This window comes from Melospiza georgiana, chromosome 6, assembly GCF_028018845.1.
Source record: "Melospiza georgiana isolate bMelGeo1 chromosome 6, bMelGeo1.pri, whole genome shotgun sequence".
In the NCBI taxonomy this organism is placed as follows: Eukaryota; Metazoa; Chordata; class Aves; order Passeriformes; family Passerellidae; genus Melospiza; species Melospiza georgiana.
Window position 1 is genome coordinate 19,589,224 of NC_080435.1, and position 20,906 is coordinate 19,610,129.

The following is a 20,906-nucleotide window of genomic DNA, read 5'->3' on the forward strand; positions in this document are numbered from 1 at the left end:
ACCTCACAAGGTCACTCTATACTTTTCTGAAATACTCTATATCCACAGAGAAAATATCTGAACAGGAACTCAAAAAGTCCTAAATCCCAGCAACTCACTAATCCAGAATAGAGACAAATCTGCTTTTCCTGCCTCACATATAAATCAGCTTCTAGGTCATGCAAAACCTCATCAAATAGACTCAAGTATAACAGGGACAGAAAAATAATAAGCACTCAGAACTCCCATATTCTACAAACTTTCTTAATCTCATGTACTCAGAGGAGTTTTTTTCAGAATAAATATAAAATATTTTATTTGCCTTTCCTACAAGTATCCACATTTTCCTTCCAGTTTCACCAGGTTAGCTGTGGTCCCCAACGTGCTGCCAGTGTCCAGTGAGATTTTTCTGTAGAGGTTTCTTTTGTTCAGTTTTGCAAATTAGATTATTTAACACAGTGAGAAAGCATCCCAGAAGAGCAGATTATAAAACCAAAAGCCATTGTCCATCTGTCTGCTATGGAACAGGATTCTTAATTCGTGTCATCATTTCAACTACCAGTATCATGGTCCATCAAGTCTGAAGCCTGAGATATCTGGAGAAAATACAATATGTCACATAGGATAATACTAAAGGGATTGACAAGATCTGAGAATATCTGTGTTGCTTCTGGAGTTACTGAACTGCAGAGGAAATAAAAAGCAAAGCAAAGCAAAACAAAATCAAATTTAAAATACCATCAGACTAGAATGTCCTGCACTATCTCTTTGAATGCAGAAGAATCTCAGCATCAACCTGTCTAAACACAGCCTGTCAGCCCCAGCCTGTCTCACTGCACTGTGCACTTGGAGCTCATGCACTGGGCAGGGAGGTCACAAGCCATATGGACCATCTGAGGCAGGGGAAAACAAGAGCTGATTCTGATCTCAAGCTCTGCCCAGAGAGTGCTCAGGCCTCTGAGGGGCTGACTCATCTCTTACCAGCAGCTGAGCGCCATCCTGTCGGCAAGACACCTCTAACAACTCAGTTCAGCTTGCTGCAACCTTCCTCTGTAAGCAAAAGGCTGAAGCACCGGCCTAAAACCAGCACACTCCACGTCAGGAAAACTTATCTGCTCCCTGAAGGACACTTTTTGTACAAAGAGTAACACAGCTGGGAAATGTGCCCTTGTTCTTCATCTTTAACTTCTTTTTGTAAGTTTTGCCCTCTCTCTTTTGTCCCTTAAAAGAGTGGATTTCCACTTGCTTCAATCACCAAAGATGTCTGTGTCTCCAACTTGGACTATTTTCCCAACATAATAAATGCTATTACCATCCTCTGTGAACTTTCCAGTCACTGAGTTATACAATTGCACCTCTAAACGCATCTGTCACTCACACATACACAGACATTAATTGCAACCTTTGAGGGCAGGCAAAACAGTTTTCCTACCAAAAGTTACACTTTTTTTTTATTTTCTAAGTAGCCCAACATTAATAACAGACTTTGGTCAGGAGCAGTAGTAATACCTCTCACCATACACAGTATCTCTCTCTTATATAAATAACTGAAAGAAAGAAAGCAGATGCAGTATTTTTTTTTGGCACCTGGAGAAACAAAAAGGCAAGGGAGCAGCTGATAAGTGAAGGATGACTCATAGAGGTGCCAAAGCAAGGAAGAGAGAAGGAAGCCTATTAATTGAGTACACAACACATCTCATCTGCACAGGTTGCATCCTGTATCTGAAGGAGGAAAGATTTCAAAGTTTATACCCTTGGCCTCTCTTATCATAATTTTTTTCAGTCACTCTGACCTTATGGAATGCAAAATACATTCCAGCTATGATGACAAACATGACCCTTGGTACACTTGCCAGTGTTCATAAATGTGGCTGGATGCCAGGTGCCCACCAAAGCTGCTCTGTCACTCGCTCTCCAGAGCTGGACAGAAAATGCAACAAAAGCTCATGGGTTGAGATAAGGACAGGAAGATATTTCTTACCAATTACCATCACACCACTTGGGGAAAAAAATTATCAATTATCAATCAAATCTGAGTATCATCATGAGAAATATACCCAAATCTTAAAAACACCTTTCCCCCACCCCCCTCCCTTTTCTTCCTGAGCTGAACTTTACTCCCGATTTTCTCTACCTCTTTTGCTGCAGCAGCACAGAGCTACGGGGAACGGGGGCTGGGGTCGGCTCATCGCACAGCGCTTCTGCTGCTCCTTCTTCCTCCTGGAGAGGACTCTTCACACCCTTCTCCTGCTCTGGAATGGGGTCACTCTCACTGCAGACAGTTGTTACACTCTTCCCTTGCTCTGGAATGGGGTCGATCCCACTGGACACAGTCCCACTCTTCCCCTGCTCTGGAATGGGATCACCCCCACTGGAGACAGTTATTACACTCTTTCCTTGTTCTGGCATGGGGTCTCTCCCACTGGAGACATTCAGACTCTCCCCCTGCACCAGAATGGGGTCATTCCCACTGGAGACAGTCACGCTTTTCCCATGCTCCACAATGGGATCACTCTCACTGGAGACACTTATTGCACTCTTCCCTTGCTCCAGGCTGGGGTTGCTCCCACTGGAGACACTCACACCTTTCCCCTGCTCCGGAATGGGGTTGCTCCCACTGGAGACCGTTATAATCTCCCCTTGCTCTGGCATGGGATCACACCCAATGGAGACAGTTACACTTCTCCCTTGCTCTGGAATAGTGTCTCTCTCATTGGAGACAGGAGAATTTTTTCCCTGCTCCAGAATAAGGTTGCTCCCGCTGGAGACAGAAGCATTTTTCCCCTGCTCCAGAATGGGGTTGCTCCCAATGCAGACAGGAACATTTTTTACCTGTTCCAGAATGGGACTGCTCCCACTAGAGACAGGAGAATTTTTTACCTGTTCCAGAATGGGGCTGCTCCCAATGCAGACAGGAGCATTTTCTCCCTGCTCCGGAATGGGATTGCTCCCACTGGAGACAGGAACATTTTTCCCCTGCTCCATAATGGGATTGCTCCCACTGGAGACAGGAGAATTTTTCCCCTGCTCCAGAATGGGATTGCTCCCACCAGAGACAGGAACATTTTTCCCCTGCTCTGGACTGGGGTTGCTCCCACTGGAGACAGTCACACTTCTCCCCGGCTCCGGCACGGGGTCTGTCCCATGGGAGACAGTTACAGTCTTCCTTTGCTCCGGCACTTGGTGTCTCCCACGGGAGACAGTTCTCCAGAAAATTCTCCAAGGTGGGTCCTTCCCATGGCTGCAGCTCTTCATTAACTGCTCTGGGTGGGTCCCTTCCACAGGATGCAGTCCTTCAGGAACAGGCTGGTCCAGTGTGGGTCCACCCCAAGATCACAGGTCCTGCCAACAATCCTTCTCCAGAGTGGGCTCCTCTTTCCACGGGTCCACAGGTCCTGCCAGGAGTCTGCTCCAGAACAGGCTTCCCATGGGGTCACAGCCTCCTTCAGGCATCCACCTGCTCTGGCACGGGCTCCTCCACAGGCTGCAGGCAGATCTCTGCATCCCCGTAGTCCTCCATGGGCTGCAGGGCCACAGCTGCCTCACCATGGGCTGCAGGGGTGTCTCAGCTCCAGTGCCTGGAGCACCTCCTGCCCCGCCTTCTGCGCTGACCTTGGTGCACACAGGGCTGTTCCTCTCACATATTTTCACTCCTCTCTTCTTTGGCTGCAATAGCTCCTGCACAGTAACTTTTTTCACTTCTTAAATACGTCATCCCGGAGCTCTGCCATTGTCGCCAATGGGCTCGGCCTTGGCCAATACAATGACTTTGTACTGATTAAGAAGTTATATACTTGATTTGGATTTATGAGGGAATTTCTTTTCATTCACTTCCTTTAAAAATCTATTTACCAGTGTTTGATTTTCTTCTGCCTTATGCTAGCACAAATCAAGTGTTGCTAAGGAGAAGTTGCTAAATATCCAAACTGATGCAAAAGTTAGCGCAGGAAGATTTAAAGCATTTGATCTGGTGCAAGTGCACACTTATGAAAAATAAAGTTTCAGTTTAAATATGCTTAAAAGTTTGAATAACATTACTGAAAAGTAAATCAGGTTACTACATCTGACTGGTTACAGTGTGCTTCACTCTACTTTTATCTAAACAAACCAGGAAAATGAGGAAATGTGTGGGGCATATCCACAACTGAGCATCATATGATAAAATTGGCCAGCCAATAGTTGTTGGGGTTCTTCCTTAGTTGAACAGAGCTTTAAAAAACTCTAAAAAACTCTTTGATCTATTTATTTCCCAATCTGTTGGCATATACACATAAACTTTAAGATAAATTTGAAAAAAGAAGGAAAAAAGGGGAAGAAAGGCAAAAGAAAAAAGCCAAGCTCTGATTTGCAATACTTGTTGCTATCATACTTATTTACCTAAGTGTCCAGACAAGGCCAAATTTAACTTGACTGAGGGCTACATCTGCCCTAATTCAGTTTCACTGCATATTAACAAATGAACAATCAGCCAGTGCTGGAGCACTGCGCACACCAACATTCAGAAACATGATCTAAAGGAAACTTTCCAAAAGATTCAGACATTGGCTTGTCTCTGCCTTTTGCTGCCCATAACTGTAACAGGAGCAGAGTTAGGTCAGGGAAAGACACTCCCCACGACTTTGTTCACTGTGATCAAGGGTAACTTAAACGTGTCCATTACTCATCCAGCTGAAATGAGCCTCCCAGACCAGATTTCAGCACCACACCTACAAGAGCTGTGGGATCTCAAGCCTAAATTTGGAATCAGAATAATAGCTGGGGGATTTATATATCCTTTATAAGCTTTTGATTCTCACAAGACCTTGGCTTCTTATAAAACTGTGGATTTAGTTTTACACTAGGTTCTATAAGGAGCAGGCCAACATGTATTAACATTTCACTTCACTTTTTACTTCCTATGAGAGAATTTGTATGTAGTATAACCATAAGGATGAAAATATTTTGTGGCCACTGCCCTGCAACATAAATGCTGCACAGTCAACTGAAAGTTTTGCTCAGTTTAAGGCAACTAAACATTAACTAAGAGCAAGTAAAAGCAAGAAGACATTTTTCCTGTCACACATCCTTTCACTTCCAGGACAAAATTAAGTTTCATATCCCTACAGGAAGCCACATAGGTAGCACCAGGCAAAGCACCCAGAAAATAAAAATGCTATGGTGCAAGTGAGACAATACCAACATCTGTGTATAAAGCAGCAAGAAAAACCAACAGGCAACATTTACAAGCTCATCAGCTCTGAAAGTATTTGCTCCCTACAGACTACAACACAAACAACAAACTCCTTCCAGCTACCCATGGGGTCTCAGATAATGAATATCTGAAGTAGTAAATTGAAGTCCAGATTCTGACCCTAAATTACATCCCTCAGAACCTCACAGAGTTGGACCCATAATACTGATTTTTTTCCTGAAAAGCACAAGCCTGTGACTTATGCTCTTTATTCAATGGGGGAAAAAATGCAAGTTGTCTCATAGCCAAGAAAGCACATTTCACAGAAAGTATCTTGAAAAAAAAAGATGCCACAAAAACCCAAGACCTGAAACCAGGCATCAAAACCAGTACAACACACAAAAGCGTGCCAGCAGCACCTCCAGCACCTCATTTAATGCTGTGTTTTCATCTCTGCAGTTAGAAAAGTACAGTCCTTGTAAGGCATATTCAGCCTAAGTATAAATAACTATGATCTTGCTCTAATGGACCAGCACTTTCTATACAATAAAAACAAGTTTAGCTTAGCATGGGTATGAACAGTGCTGCATAACTTAATAATAACCTTTAAGAATTAAGGAGGATCAAAGGGAATCTCAAGACAAGAAAAAGGCATTTAGCCTTAGAGATTAGGTTCTTCCTGAGAGCAAGAGAGTTAGAGGGAGGAAGGGAAGAGAAGGGCTTTAAAAATGAGTTTTAGTCCTACAAAGTCACTTCTCCTACACCAGAACTGCAAACTCCGGAAATTAAAGCTACTGCTCTAGCTGCTTTTAGTAAGCAGAAGGTTGCTGTTGAATTCCTGCCTGTCAGTAGACAGTTCATCTCCTGCAAAATTGGTTGTGGGAAAGGACACTAAGGAATTCAGTGCTATGGCACTTCATGCTCTTCCCTTCTGCTGTGTTGTTTCCTCCCTTCATGCCTCTGACAAGCACACAGCTGCCCACCACTGCCATCACTTCAGCACACCCAGACTTACTCAGGAGCTCTTCCCTCCTGGGGAGATGCAGAATGGAGGTGCAGGAATTCTCAGTCCGTGCTTTGCCATAGCCTCTGTGCTGCCTGAGTGCTGCCTGCTTTACTTGTCAAGCAGCAAATGACACACTGAGAGAGTTTGTCAAACCTCTGTCCCTTTGTGAGCTTAAGGGGAGGAAACTGCTGTTAATCTTTAACAAAACAGGAGCAAAGCCTTTCTCTGCAGACACACGTGTTGGCTTTGAAGGCACCGGTGTGTGGGAAATCTGGCAAGCCAGAAGTTTGCTCTTGGTAGCCCACAAAAATTGAGTTTGTATTTTAAAGTTACAGGAAGCAACAGTTTGCAATTCATTCCTGAAGCTCTGAAGTGAGGCAATCCAGCTGCCTGATGCTAAAGAAATCATAGAAGCTGTGTCAGGGACCAAACCACACACACAGACACAGCAAGCCTGCCAGGCTCAACCCCTATCTTGAAGCTCACATGGGTGACAGTGCTGTTTGACAGGAAAAGGAGAGGTTAAAAATCCACATTCAAACCCTTTCAGGTCCCTGCCAACAAAGGGCCACAGGCTGCCTGCCATCTCCCCTCTGCCTGTGTTGACATAAAGTGGCTTCCCACCCCAGCACAAACCGAGGGGGCAGAGGTCTGGTGTGGGAGCAGTCTCATTACTGGGTGTTTGTTAGGTTATGTGCACTGACAGCTCCTCTTCAGGCCCCAGCTGCCAGGGTGAGTCAGGGTGAGTGTCCCATTGCAGAATAAAACACGTGAGTCAGCTGGAGACATCCTCACTGTGACAACAGGAGGATTAACCCACACCTGAGTGTCACCAACACTGCCCATCCCAGCACTGAAGCCCCCTGTACCAGCAGCCCACCTGCCTGCCTGCACTGGCTGTTAAAAGGACCTTCTGAGCTTCTAGCTAGCAGAATTTGAATCACAAAGCCTTTCTGTGCTGCTGCCACTGCAATGTATTCTGCTTTTACAGCCAAATAGTTATGTTGTTACCTGGAAAAAGCTTGCTTTTAGGAAATTGTGATGCATGATGGGTTTATCCTAGGAATCCAAAATGAAAAAATACCATTGCCATCTATTAGCTGCTGTTGTTTGCCAAAAACTGTACTTGTCCTACAGCCACAGTGTTGTGGATCATCTATGTTGAAGTGAGCCTGTTTTACAGACCTAACATTTTCTTTCAATAGCTAAGGAGAGAGACGAAAACAAATTAATACTTCTCATACACTTCAGTAATTCCCTACAGCTCCCTCACAATAAAATACTAACACATATTGGCAATAAAGTTCATCATTAATATGGTAATCATAAAATATTTCCATTATAAAAATAGTGCTTTAACAAATAGCTTCAGGAACAACATATGGATGCTCTGGGCAAAATTTTCCTCTCTGGTTAATAACAAACAGGAACTCTCAAAAAAAGCAGTCAGGCTCATACAGGAACTGACATTCCCATTGACTACAATAGAATTTTATAGATTGATTCAATCAATTTTTTTCAGTGTTATTTAGTTATTAGGAACATCCTATCTGTTAAAATGGTTATATTTAGTTTTGCTTTCAGCACTGAAGCCCATCCTACCAGATGCCTGCTGCTCAACAGCTCCAGGGTTCCCTGGTGCCAAGGGAATGTGACACATTGCCTTGTGACACACTGCCCGTTCTATACACAGGACCTGGCCAGAATGGAAATAACTTTAGAGTGCATGATGGGAATTGTGACAAAACCACAATTCAAAAAAGTCTCCCAGGAACACTGGGCATTTTTGCAGGTATATATTTTTATAATATGGATGCCACCTGTGTATTTCCATTAGCCCCTGTTTTCCTGCTTGAAGAAAAAAGCTTACAGCTTTTTTTGCTTTTAAAAACCATTTGCTGTCAAGTGTGAGGACTGAAGGTGATGCTCGGTGTGGAGACTGAATCAAGCACTGAGCTAATTCCCAGCTTCATCACTGAGCTAATTCCCAGTTTCATCACACAATACTGCCTGGTGAATAGTGGCTAGGTTATTTACAGGATGAAGCCTGTGAGGGTGCTATGTCTGTGCACTTCTTGCTTTGTTTTCCCAGGCAAATGTTGTTTGTTTGGTTTTTTTTCCAGTCGGGAGAAACATATTATCTATCTTATTACATTCAGATCTTCCTTTCAAATTCAATCTTGAAAAACTCTGCTATGTCTTCTTTTAATGTTGTGCTCTGCACAAGTGGAAAATATCTTTTTAGGATAACCAAACAGTGCAAGAAACTGATTAAGACAACACAGACCCTTTCATTTCTAAGCCACTGATTCAAATGCAGACTGATTAGGGCACAGAATGGAAATTGTTCCCCCACATTGGTGGCTTTTCAAGAGCTCAAGTGTAAAGAGATGTGTCTTAGCTCCTAAATGGACAGATATTCACAGAACATGAAAAATCATTTGCAATGCTCATCACTTGCCTCTTTGATGGGCTTTTCAGTGAGATTGTCAGCAGCTCCCTGGTCCAGAAAGCAATAGAGTTTCATTCCCCAGAAAAATTGAAATATTGGCATTATAATATAAGAAGGTTGTGCACATGACTACTATGCCCTATTCCCTGAGGACTTCAGTCCCACTTCTTATGGTTGCCCAAAAACCAAATTCACATAAAACTTGTACTCTGATTCTCTGATACTGCAGAGGTGGGAACTCCTGTGAGTGTTTTAACATGTGTCTTCCTCATTGCTTCTATTCACTACAGTTCAGTGCAGTAAAAGCACTAGAAAGATATCAGAAACATTTCCAAAATCAAGCTCTTGTAATAATTTCCTGTAAAAATATCTAAGTTTATTTCAGATCTTAGCACCCCTGAGCACCTTATTGTAAATATAGTGATTAAACAAATAAGGACTGCAGTGTTAGTCTAAGTAGTGCAATATTGCACAGTATTGCAATATTGCAATCTTGATACTGCAATAGTTGCATTGAAAATGTCTCTTTAGTGTAAACTCTCATCTAGAACTCTGGTTTTTTTAAGACTTCTCAGTTTCTCTTTTTAATTTTTTAGTTTCCAGTGGTTTTGGCAAATATAAGCCTTAATAGAAGAGAAAAGGTAATTTTAATAATAAGCTATGATTTGCTTAATATAAAAACATAAAGCATTCAAAGTGTCATGAGAATTAAATTACAATGGGAAGGAATTCACTACATTCCTGTAGCCTTTAAGTAATAATAAAATCAACTTGATCTGAAGCTTTATGAAGCAAAATCCAATCAAAATTTTAGGGTTTGTTGGGTTGTTTTCCTAGGAACCTATGCAAATGGGAGAGAGATATTGATAAAATTTCCAGCTAAGAAAAAGTTGTTTGACTGACAAGTGCATTCTTGCTGAATGGACTTTTAAAATTAAAGTGAAACAAAGCAGCCAGCCATAGAAATGGAATAGCAAAATTCCCCACTGTTTGAGGAAGCCCAAAGGATGCATCCAGAAGTGGATCCACTTCTCCAGTTCTCTCTTGGTCTAACTAGAAGCTGTCACCTTGTCTCACAATCCATTCCTCTCGAGTCTGTAGAGCACTGTGCTCACCAGAGTGTTTCTGCAGCCCTGCTGAGGGACTTGCAGAGGCTGCAGCAGGCTCAGCTCTGCCAGGCCGGGGTCAGTGCCCAGCAGTGCCCAGCGAGGGAGGGGAACATCGCGGCCCGACCATCGGAAATCAGCAGGACTGTCAAAGCCTGCATTCAAACCCTTCCCAGCCTCAGGGTCATCTGAACCAGCACTGTGACTCCTTCCCACTGCAAATGTTTCTGTTCCTTGTGGCCCTCCCACCTCCCATGGCCCAGTTCAGAGCTGAGCTGCCAGAGCTTCATGTCCCAAATGCACCTCCAGTCTCACAGAGTAACCCATAGCTCTTATTCCCTGCTGAACCAAATGAAACTCTGCACTGCTGGGAGCTGAGCTGCTGAAAATTTGTCAGCTGCATGTTTCAGGCTGTTTCTGCTGGTAAAGGAAAGGGTACAGTATTTGCTAATAGATGTCATATCAGTTATTCAGTTTTCATCATTATTTGGCTGAAGTTTATTTGTATGGTTTTCTAAATCTCAGTGGTTTAAACAAATTTTTTAAAGCTGTGTTTCATCACAGCTCCAATAACAGAGCATATTGCTTAGTCTTAGAATTTTATTAAATCACTACTCTTCCTGTTTTCAAGCTCACTGTAAAAATATTAAAACTTAATTCTCTTCTGAATTAACAAACATTTTCTACAGGGGATTTGTTTTTTTCCTTCTCACAAATTCATAAAGAGCTCATAAATGTTCTCACTATTACTTCTGAGCAGTAGGCAAATGCTTTTGGCAGGAAAATCTATCTCAGCAGTTCAGTGTGGAGTGCCTCATTGCCTTGAGCCCTCCTTGAGCCAGGACGTGCCCCACAGCTGAGGGAGAGGTCCCAGCCCAGGCAGTGGGAAGAGGCTGGGACGTGCTGAAACCGTGTGAGCTTAACTCACACCACTGGCCTCTTGCTCTAACAAAGACCCTGATGGCTGCTCTGGCTAGAAAAACTGGGGCATGTTTTAGCCCAGGCCACCACACAACTGATGGGGCAACAGAATTTTTATTTTAAAGTAAAAAGGAAAAAAAAGCCTTGGCTTCCTGCTTTAGGCATACATAACTGACTCTCCTTTTCAAGCTGCTCTCACTCCTTCCTCCTCAGGGCCCTCAGATAAAACCTGCATGCCCAAATATGCACAAAACAGTATCCACTAACCTTCCAAACCATGCACAAATGTCAAAAGTTGTAAACAGCCAGCAGCTACTTCTAGACCTGCTGTCTTCCCTGTTCCTGTGTACTAAGTGTAAGCCCAGGCAGAGAGCACCCTTCACCTTTAATTAGAATGGAGCCTTTCACCTGTAATTGAAATGCAGCCATCCACAAGGGAAACAAGCAGCCTTTCTATCACTTACAGCAATACTTCCACATCCTAAGTAAGGAAAGAGTAAGAGATGAGAAAATACTTTACCATAAATGTGCTAAGACAATGGCAACCACGCAAAAATTAGTGGGAAAATTGCATACATTAGAATTACAAATAAGATCAAAACCTAATTGCTTTAGAGCAACACAGAGCTGAAGATGCATCTTTTGATTTTTAAGTTATTGCATTCTTCTCAATGCTCTCCAATCTGAAAACTCAGGGTATGTAAAAAAAATAATCTCACAGTCTTTAAATTTATATTCACATGAAGTACATGAATGCAATTAATTACATTTTGTTTATCTTACTGGCAATAATTTTTTTACAGTAGGACCAGGGCTCCACTGTGGTGGATGCAGAGTTATCTCCCTCCCAAGGCTCTGTAACAAATGGTGAGGGAGTTGTTCAGTGCTGTCCTCCCCTTTCTGCCCCTGGAGTCATCCACCCTGGATGCGAACACAGCTCTTCTACATTAGTCACAGGAAAATTCATTGTCAGTGCAGGCAGACTGGATCACATCTGCATGAATGACCTGACAATAAATTTGTGCAGTCCCTACAGTTCAACATAGAGCTGAGGAGCACTTGATAATTTGCATTTTTTTTTTCTTGTATTAGGAGTAGCAGAAGGATTGAATGAATAAGAATTGTTACACATCTGATAACACAAACAAGAGGCCCCACATTTGCATCCATGAAGGGATGTCTCTAAATGAGAGACACGTCCTGCACCCTCTCTGAAGATGAATCTTCTCCCTAAGCAGATGAGTTTTCCTCAAGAAATGAGATTATCTTTGAAATGAAAAATTTACTATAGAAAGGGAAGAGAATAAAGCACTCTAAGGACAAGCCAGCAGAGCAAAAAAACTGCCAGCCCTACTCAAGCCCTGACACCAGAGCACTGCTTAACTCCAGCACTGGATGTATCTACACATTCTTTTATTTAAGAATTCTGGAGGTGTCAATTCCTAAGGCAAAATATTTCTAGACTTCTGCCCAGCCCATAACTACATAATCCTTTCAAGGGAAACAAAGTATTTTAGTTGGATTTAGTAATGTGGACCAAGAATTAATTTCACTTTAAAATAAATAAATACATTTGATATAAAACTGAATGAGCTTGGCTTAAGTATGACTGATTTTGGAAACGATCACACATCTCAGGGTTTTAAGGCTGAAGCACAGGCACAAACTCTTCCTTCAACTAAGATTTTTCTAGAAGTTTGCTTAGTTTCTATGACTTTTCTAAGATTGTTTCTGCCTTGAGAGAAACACAGTAATAAATCACAGGACCTTGGCATGCATGTGAAACAGCTGAGCATGGACCTGTGTACATGATGGAGAGAGGAAACCAACCCAAAACAGTATTTCTAGTAACCAACCCATGGGCTTACTTTGTTAAGAAATGTAAGTCATTCTTTTATTTGATACTTAGAGAACTATAAACAATCCACCTGAAACATTCCTGGGGTGTCTCTAGTTGCATTAGTCCAGACTCTGTGGTGCTTCTCTATTGCCTTCATTGGAGGTAAGGTAGCTCCACCAATTAAATGTCTGTCCTATTAACTTAAATTCTGGAGAAGGAAAAGTTCTGGGCCACAAAGTCAGCGCAAACTTATCTCAGCAGGTTATGCTAATGGAGGTGACAAAGTCTCAGTGACATCATGAATGCTCTCACACGCTGCTGAGAGATAAAAACCAAAGCCTGTATTTAGCAGTTTGTGGGTACTCAGCTCAGTTCTTCCCAAACAAAAAGAAAGATCCAACTCATGATAGCAGATTTCAGTTTTAACTCATTAAGAGTGTATTTGGTTCAAAGATTCAACTAAAAGTATTTAGAAAGAAGTTTTATGAGCCTTCTTTGAATAGACACTTTGTAACTTGGTGCTCATGGCAAATTGCAGATGTAATCCTTCTTTTGCACAAATCTCTGGCGTCTTGCTATGGCACTCCCTGACTTCAGCCCCCCCAGCTTATTGTGCCAATAAATCATGATTGCTCAGCTGGAGAACATCCTCCACCAACATCCTCTGGTGAGGACACCACCTTTCCTGTGCAGCTTGGGTGGAAAGACAACAATCCACATCACAAAATCCAGACTGTGACAAAACACCTGTGATTGCAGTGGCACAGCTTTCCTTGGGCACAAAGCCTCTGAGAACAGTTTTCCTCAGACACAGTCCTTTTCCACAACTGGATTCAGGGCTGTTTTCTGCCTTAGATATCTTCCCAAATCAAACTCAGGGACACTACATTTGAAAGTTTGAGTGTTTGTTCTTGCTCATCACAACAGTCTCTCTATATATTCTACCAAAATCACCACTCTAGTAAAACATTTACCTGCAGCAAACTTAATTTTTGTTCATTGTAATTATTTTTCTAAAATGTTTTTGAGCTTTTCAAAGCCCTCTTCTGTTCTCCAAGTTGGGACCCATACATAAGGCACACCCTGCACATTTTACAGGCAAAGAGAAATTCTGACGCTTACAAATACACTGGAAGAAGTCTGTATCTTGAAAACCTGATGTTATTTATGCCTCAGGCAATAAACTCTGATAAAAAATTGAACAACGGGGTCATCTAAAACAAACCCTTCCTGTGCTTCAGTTTCTGCAGCATTTGAGAAGGCTTAAGTGTATAAAATGCCTTGAGATGCAGAGTTAAGAGATGGCATACTAGCCAGAGGCAAAGACTTTAAGAATAATTTACACAGGTTATGTAGTCACACAACTCTAAATATTTTTCATCTCTGGACTGGTTCTTGTTGCATTTAGCATCTCAAACTAAGCTGCAATTTTAAGATATAATGATATATTAATATGTAAATCTTTTGTTCAGGATTTTTTTTTACTCCTTGTATCTGTTATATTACACAGCCTACAAGTGTGAAAGCTGCATTTTGCTAACTAGACCATGACTTCATAGACATAGTTATTGCCCTGTTTTAATACAGTACAGTGTAGAGGCGATTTTTAAGTCAAAGACGGTAGTGCCATTTCTACTTTTATCTTTGTTTGCACTGGAGAAAACACAAGTTTTGGACAAATACCTAATAACAAATAGAGTTTCTGATAAAACCAAAATACTCCAGCTAAACATGAAATCATTTGCTGAGGGAAAGCAAGCCACATTGTAAGGAGAGAGACCTACAAACACCACTATGCCTTTCTGTGACTTCTGTTCTCCTAAGGTTTCCTCAGAGTTACACTGATCCTCATAACTATAGTGAAATCAAACTCATTTGATGCTACAGGGATGTGGTTATGCACTAGCTGCAATCATACTATGGGCTCCTTTGTCCTCTGCTGAAGGATTAAGAAGATTTCACAGAGCTGCTTCCTGCCAAAATTGCTAAGAAGTCACTTCCAGCTACACACAAGGTGCTTTCCTATCCCTCCATTCCTTGGCATTCACCTCAGTGACTCACAAGGAAGGATTAAAGTTGTACTCTGGAAGCTCACTGAAAGCCAGAGTCTCCTTTTGTAAGCATAACAACCCTTCTGCTATTTCTCCAATTTGCTTCCTGTAACTGACTCTTGTTCCAAACAACATCAGAATGTTCCCTCTGGCTTGGACCAAAAAAGCATTCCTGGTCCAAGGTTCAGTCACTGACCATGAGAGTTAGCAGGTGCCTGGAGAAGAGAATAAGAACGTGCAGCACAACTTAACCAGCTTAAGTCTGTTGACTCAGAGATTTTATTTCTGTGACTAAAAGGCTTTGGAAGATTTTTTGTTCCATGGATTTGTCTGATTGCAGCATAACATAAGAGTAAGTTTAATGGTTTAAAAACACGCTGCTGAAAAATGCCTTCTTTTCAACTGACTCTCAGCCTGTTGTCTTCTGGTTTCATCGGATTTGCATTAGTTCTTAAATGGAAAGAGTATTGTTTCCCTATTTATCATCTCTGTTCTAGATCTCATTTCAGATACTCCTCTTCCCCCCTTCAATCTCCTTTCTAGGATGAAGAGTCACAATAAATCTACTCTCGTCTTGTAGTGAAAATGTTTCCTACCTTCAACCACCCTTGTCATTCTACAATTTTCCCATTCAGAACACAGTCAAGTTTTCTCTCCTAACACACACAAAAATCTCAGATTTTAACAAGTGGTGAATGAACTTCAAGTACCTTTAAAAATGCATTAGTGTGCTTTTGTTTAAAACACTTCACTTGCTTCAGATCCAAGAGTTCTTTTTCCCCTCCTGTGCTCACAGCTGAAACCCATGAACCCCACAACCAGATTCTCAGGTGAAACTCAGTTATCCTCCCAAATAATGTCCTTGCTCTGTTCTCTGTCTTTCCCTCATTTCCTGATGTGCCATTCAAACAACTCTGGTGATTCATGACAGTTAATTCCGACTGTGGTGAGGACCAAGGGAATTTTAGTTACTGCAAGCATCTTAATGCCTGCAAAGCATGCAGCTGTATGGATGTTTACTTGGAGGCACCTTCTTTCCACTGAGGATTTTTATTATTAAAATTTCAATTTGTGATCTATAGAGATCTGAATCACAGACAAAGTAATTAGAAAGACTTTTAGAGACTTTACTGACCTTTGCTTCTGACCTATAAGGAATCACAAAATGTTGAATCAGCTGATGTCACCATATCCCTCAATCACACATTGCATCTTAAAATCACAGAATCACTGATGTTGGAAAATACCTTTAAGACTATCAACTGAACAATCTTGAAACAATAAACCCCACCAAAGCTAAGACTGACAAGAAAATAACTCTTAAAAATATATCTTAGCAACCAGGAGACTGCTACACCTGTTACACCAGTATCAGCACTAACTGAAACCACTGTCACATTATAAAGTACATTTGCAGGTTTCCAAATGCCCAGACAAGACCCACAATAAATAGAGACAGAGACTGTTCAGTTTAAGTGAATCTTTGAACATGTTTACAATAAGTTTTGCAAGCTTGAAACTTTTATAATGCCAGCACTTACAACACTGATTTACTGTCTGACTCAAAGGAAGAATGCTCATGGTTGGCTCAGATAACATCCTCTAGCAGGCTTTCTCAGAGACAGGTGAAGATTACATAAGGCAAAATAATGGATGGAGAAATGGAGCATGACCACCTATTCATCTCATCCCTTGTTGAGCAAGTGCACCTAAAGATAGTCCTTAGCTTCAGGCTCTTACTTGTACTTAGAAAAATCTCTTCCTGAAAAATTCTAATTGAAACAGATGATGATGATAAGGAAAGACAGTTTATTTGACAGTTACTATCCAATAACTTAGTATCCCACAGTACTCTCTAAGCTATTCAAAATGGAAATTATTTTGAAATAAGAGACTTGTCCAAAGTTTGCCAAAGTCTAGACCCAAGTTCCCAGCACCGATCTGTCTGCACTGGTGGAAGGACAATAAACAACTTGAGAGCTCCAGAGATCATTAGGGAACTGTTATTAATGTCTATATATTAATATCTCTCTAGAAATTCCTCAAGTCCCCCTGGCCCTCATTATTTTATCTTTTTACTATTTTGTAAAAAGATAGCAAAAAGATAAAATACTTCCCAGTGTTTTATCCATTGATAAAATGGAGATGGCAAACACACAAACTGGGAAGTGTACAAGGATATGGAGCCCACCTCTGCTGAGCTCTACCACAGCATAATATACCTAATAAAAAAACAGAATTAATTTTGGTTCTCTGCATCTTTCTTTGACTGCACATTTTAAAATAAGTTTCGTTTTTCCCCTAACTGTGAATTAAAAATAATCTACTTTGTAAATTATTTTCATGCTACAGAAAGGACAAATAAGCAAAGCAGCAGATGAACCCTGTACTTGACATTCAGCCCTTTCCCACCCATTGCCTAACCTGCAACAGGAGATGGTCTGACCATGGTCTGTGAAGGCAGAACAGCAGAGGAAATGTGACACAAACCAACACAAAACACCAACTGGACATTGGCAGTGCAGGAGAGCTGGCATGCAATCACATGGCTGAGGAATTCAGCCCAAAATTTCTGAGATCTATACAGCACCTTCCACACAGGTGCTTCCTTGCAATCACTCCCATCATAACCAGCCCATGAGCAGCAATTGTTCAATAAGAAATCTTTCTTCATACCTTGGGTCCTCCACTCCCTACAAAAAACTTCCCTCAGCCCAGCAAAGCTCTCCTTCTGTCAGAATAGAGGTTGCTTACCCTGGAACAGACACCTTGTTCCAAACACAGATAAACTTTACTCAAAATCTGCAAATCCTGCAGTTCTCCACTTACCTATCCAGAGTGTCCTGAGGCACTTTACTCCCTCCAGCTCTGCTGTTGACACTGCTGTTCTTGTTGGCAGTCATGGTCATTTCTGCTTTCTAGAAATGTGGATATCTGTGAGAAGAAAAGTCAATTAAGCCTCAGAAAGCCCAAAAGACAATTAACTCCTTGAACTACTATTCTGTGTAAAGGTAGAACTCCAGGTTGCTTTTCATTCTATGAAATTCAGTCAGGGTAGTGATGATCCTGAAAAACAAAACCGTCTACTGCTGCTATTGCACATCCACAGCCAAGTTTATCACAGCCCAGTGCTATAAATGGAAATAACTTATGAGAAGTAGGTGTGTGCTTCAGGTGCTGGCCTGTCTGATGAACTGAGCTTGATATCAAGTTCACAAAGGATCACAGGTTTGGTGTGGTTCTTCCATCCACCAGGGTATGTGGAAATCCCAGTAACAGCACTGTGTGATACTTGCAAACACTGTAGCTGTGACTGGAAATTTGACCACACCAGAGATATCCCAAGGAGTAAAAAAAGCTCTCTCATCTTTAAAGTGCAACTCTATTTTGGAAATATATTCTAATAGTGAAATTTATTCAATGATGAAATTTTGAATACCATTTTCAAATCTGATTGTGATCTAAAAATATCACACAAGCAGTTTTCTCTATTGGCCTCAAGATTCTTTACGTAAAGCTGTCTTAGGACACTTTTAAAACCTCAGGCAATATAAAGATTCTTTACCAATTCCTAGCTGTTTTTTAACTATTTGGTAATCCCAAAAGCAGTGAACTTATTTTCAGCCCTGTGTATAAAGTTGTGTGCCCAAAAGATGGGTCTCACTTCTGTGACATTGCTGCACACTGGCAAAGGAACAGCCCAGTACCATGATTTGTTTTACCTTCATTCTGCTCTCTTAACAGCAATGTCATGCTGTGACTGAAGGGAGAACATGATGATATGAGTAAAGGCCAGGATGTCACCCAAGGGATGCAAAAGCAGGAATCCCTAATTTAATTGGGATAACATTAGCCCCTCCATTGACTGTATCCCATGGTTGTCCAGTGTAAAGCATAGCTCTTAGTGGCCATTTCTTCTGTCATTGTAATCCCCTGAGAAATATTTTGCAAAATGAGGGAGGAATGTATTTTTGTGTCGTGATAAGATTCCTAAAATGCCAGAAGAGTCCCTTGAGAAAGAAAGGGAACAGTATTTACTCCACCTGATGCTACAGGAGTCATTTTTGAAGGATTCTGTGGCTCTGCTGGCACCAGTCTGGGTGGTTTCTAAGATGCTGCTTAGTTTATAAACTAAAGTATCTACCATGGTTTACAGCACTGCCACCCAGGGTCTGACCAGAACTACCAATTTTTACAACCATTAACAGCACAGCTAATGCAAAAATAAGGAGTGTTACGAAACTTCTTGTTTACTCAAACCCACAGGAAGTCCAGCGCTTGAGAAGCCACTGTAATGTGATGCTGCAAAACAAGCTGGGAGCTAACAACACACAAAAATCCCTGCACTAACAGAGCTATCACAGTCAAAGGACATTCTCTAAACCACCTAATTCCAAGCAGTTCTGCCACAAACACAGTCAGAAAATCTGCAGACTGCAGCTCAGCAAATCCTGCTGAGCACAGACTCCAGGTCTACTTGTCCTTCTCTACCGCTTTGTATCCATTTTCCCAGATTAAGCAGATAATTTTTTTCCCCCTGGTTGGTAACATTTTTTCTACACTGAAGCTCCCTAAATTCCTCCAGTGTCTCATTGTTATTGTTAGCGTTACATTATCAAGATTACAGGACTGTTACAGAACTGCCTGTTCCGACTGGAAAAGGGATTGCTTGGGACAAAAAAGGCAGCCTGCTAATGCTGGCCAAGCTTTCTAGGACTGTACATTCCACAGAGAGTAAGCAGTTTTTTTAATGTTTTCCACACACCAGTTCAATGCTTTTACTGTGTTAAATCTAAATCACTTATTAACGCTTAATGTGAGAAAAATAAGAGAGATAAACACAGAGTAAGGAGAACAATAGCTGTTAGCATGCATGTGTAACATAAATTTTCCAAGATTTGCTTTTTGCTCAAGACAAAAATAAGCTCAAGAGACCCTCAAAAAGATGGGAGACTGAACTGACACATTAAAAAAAATAGTGTGCTTTTGTGCTGCTGGTTTTGAGAGTCCACTTTTCCCAAACCCAAAAAACAGAAAGGGAGGAGGGAAGAAAAGTATGTCAAAGCTTGGTAAAAATCATCATCCTCAACATTTAAAAGGAGTGATTATTTAAATGTTACATTTCAAAGCCTCCTTAAATGTCAAGTAGAATGAAGTGGTTTGCTTTCAACTGATGATAAATTGAGTTCCTAAAGACAATTTCTCAAGATATGTCAAATTTACTGATTTGTAAGTGTGCTCATTCCCATGCAGCTGAGACTATGATATATATGGTGATATCAACTGACTTTTCTATTTTCCTTTAAAGCTTATTTTGGATGAATATTTTAATGCAGGTGATGCTGGTATCATCCCAGCATATGTAGAAAAAATGCAAACAATATGAACGTGGCAGAAAAGTGTTCAGTCATTTACAGAGGTGCCTGTAAGGAAAGACTTATATCATCCCAAAAACCTCACCCCCCCCATCCACCACTGCATCCCAAAAATAAAGAGAAAAAAATAAAAAGAGACAAAGAAACAAGAGAGAAAACCTAAACTAGGGAGAGAAAACCTAAATTAAATGTTATGGTCATGTAGAAAGTTATTTTATAGCCTTCAAATGAGTCTGACAGCCTGCAAGTTTATTGAACCTTTGTAGGGTCAAGATCACATCCCTTGGGCTTGGGTGAGAACATTCTACATTACACTATTTGCAAATTATTTTTCACAAAGCAATGAAAACCAAAATCTCTTAAGTATTGTGACATACTGTTAAAAACAAATCCAAAAATAATCATGTCACACAAATTCTGCATTGCCTCATAAACCATCTAACAAACCTGGTCTAAAAATGCAGAATTCTGTTTTATTTGTAAATGTAAAAAATTCCTCTGAAACCCTTACTTAGCCATAATTTGTGCTTTGCTCCAGACCTAATTTCGCTAGGATAGCTCTCAAATTGGCAATTTAATGAGCCCAAATGGTAGAATCATTATATCAATTTTGCCTGAAACCTCCACAAACCATTTATCAGGATCAAAAACTAAAGATGACAGGCAAATATGAGAAATTAGGTGATGGCAACATGGGATCTGCTGCTCATGCCAGGCAAGGCTCAGCATCCTGACTAAAAAGGGCTGCTGCAAAGTGGATGTTTCCTAAGAGATCTTTATCATTGCAAGAAGATACAATGACAGAATATTCCTTATGGACCATCTTCCCCCCTGTTTATGGTACACTTACACTTTTTTAATTAAACTGTAGCTTGGAGATTTTAATGGGGCACTGAAAGTGATCACACTTTGGGCTAACGAACAGTACAACACCACTGAATGTCTAATTCCATTAACAGGTGTTCGCAGGGGAGGGGGTAAACCCTCTTCTCCTCCCCTCTGCAGT

At 41.2% G+C, this 20,906-nt stretch overlaps 1 protein-coding gene across 2 annotated transcripts in view; it reads right to left on the minus strand.

Moving 5' to 3' along the window:
• DENND2B (DENN domain containing 2B) overlaps positions 1 to 20,906 on the minus strand; it is a 153,029-nt gene that overhangs the window by 70,242 nt on the left and 61,881 nt on the right. For both annotated transcript variants that reach the window (XM_058026283.1, XM_058026282.1), the window contains one exon: positions 17,355 to 17,459. In XM_058026283.1, the coding sequence (XP_057882266.1) occupies positions 17,355 to 17,434 (80 nt within the window). In that variant the 5' untranslated portion in view covers positions 17,435 to 17,459. The remainder of the gene's footprint in view (positions 1 to 17,354; positions 17,460 to 20,906) is intronic.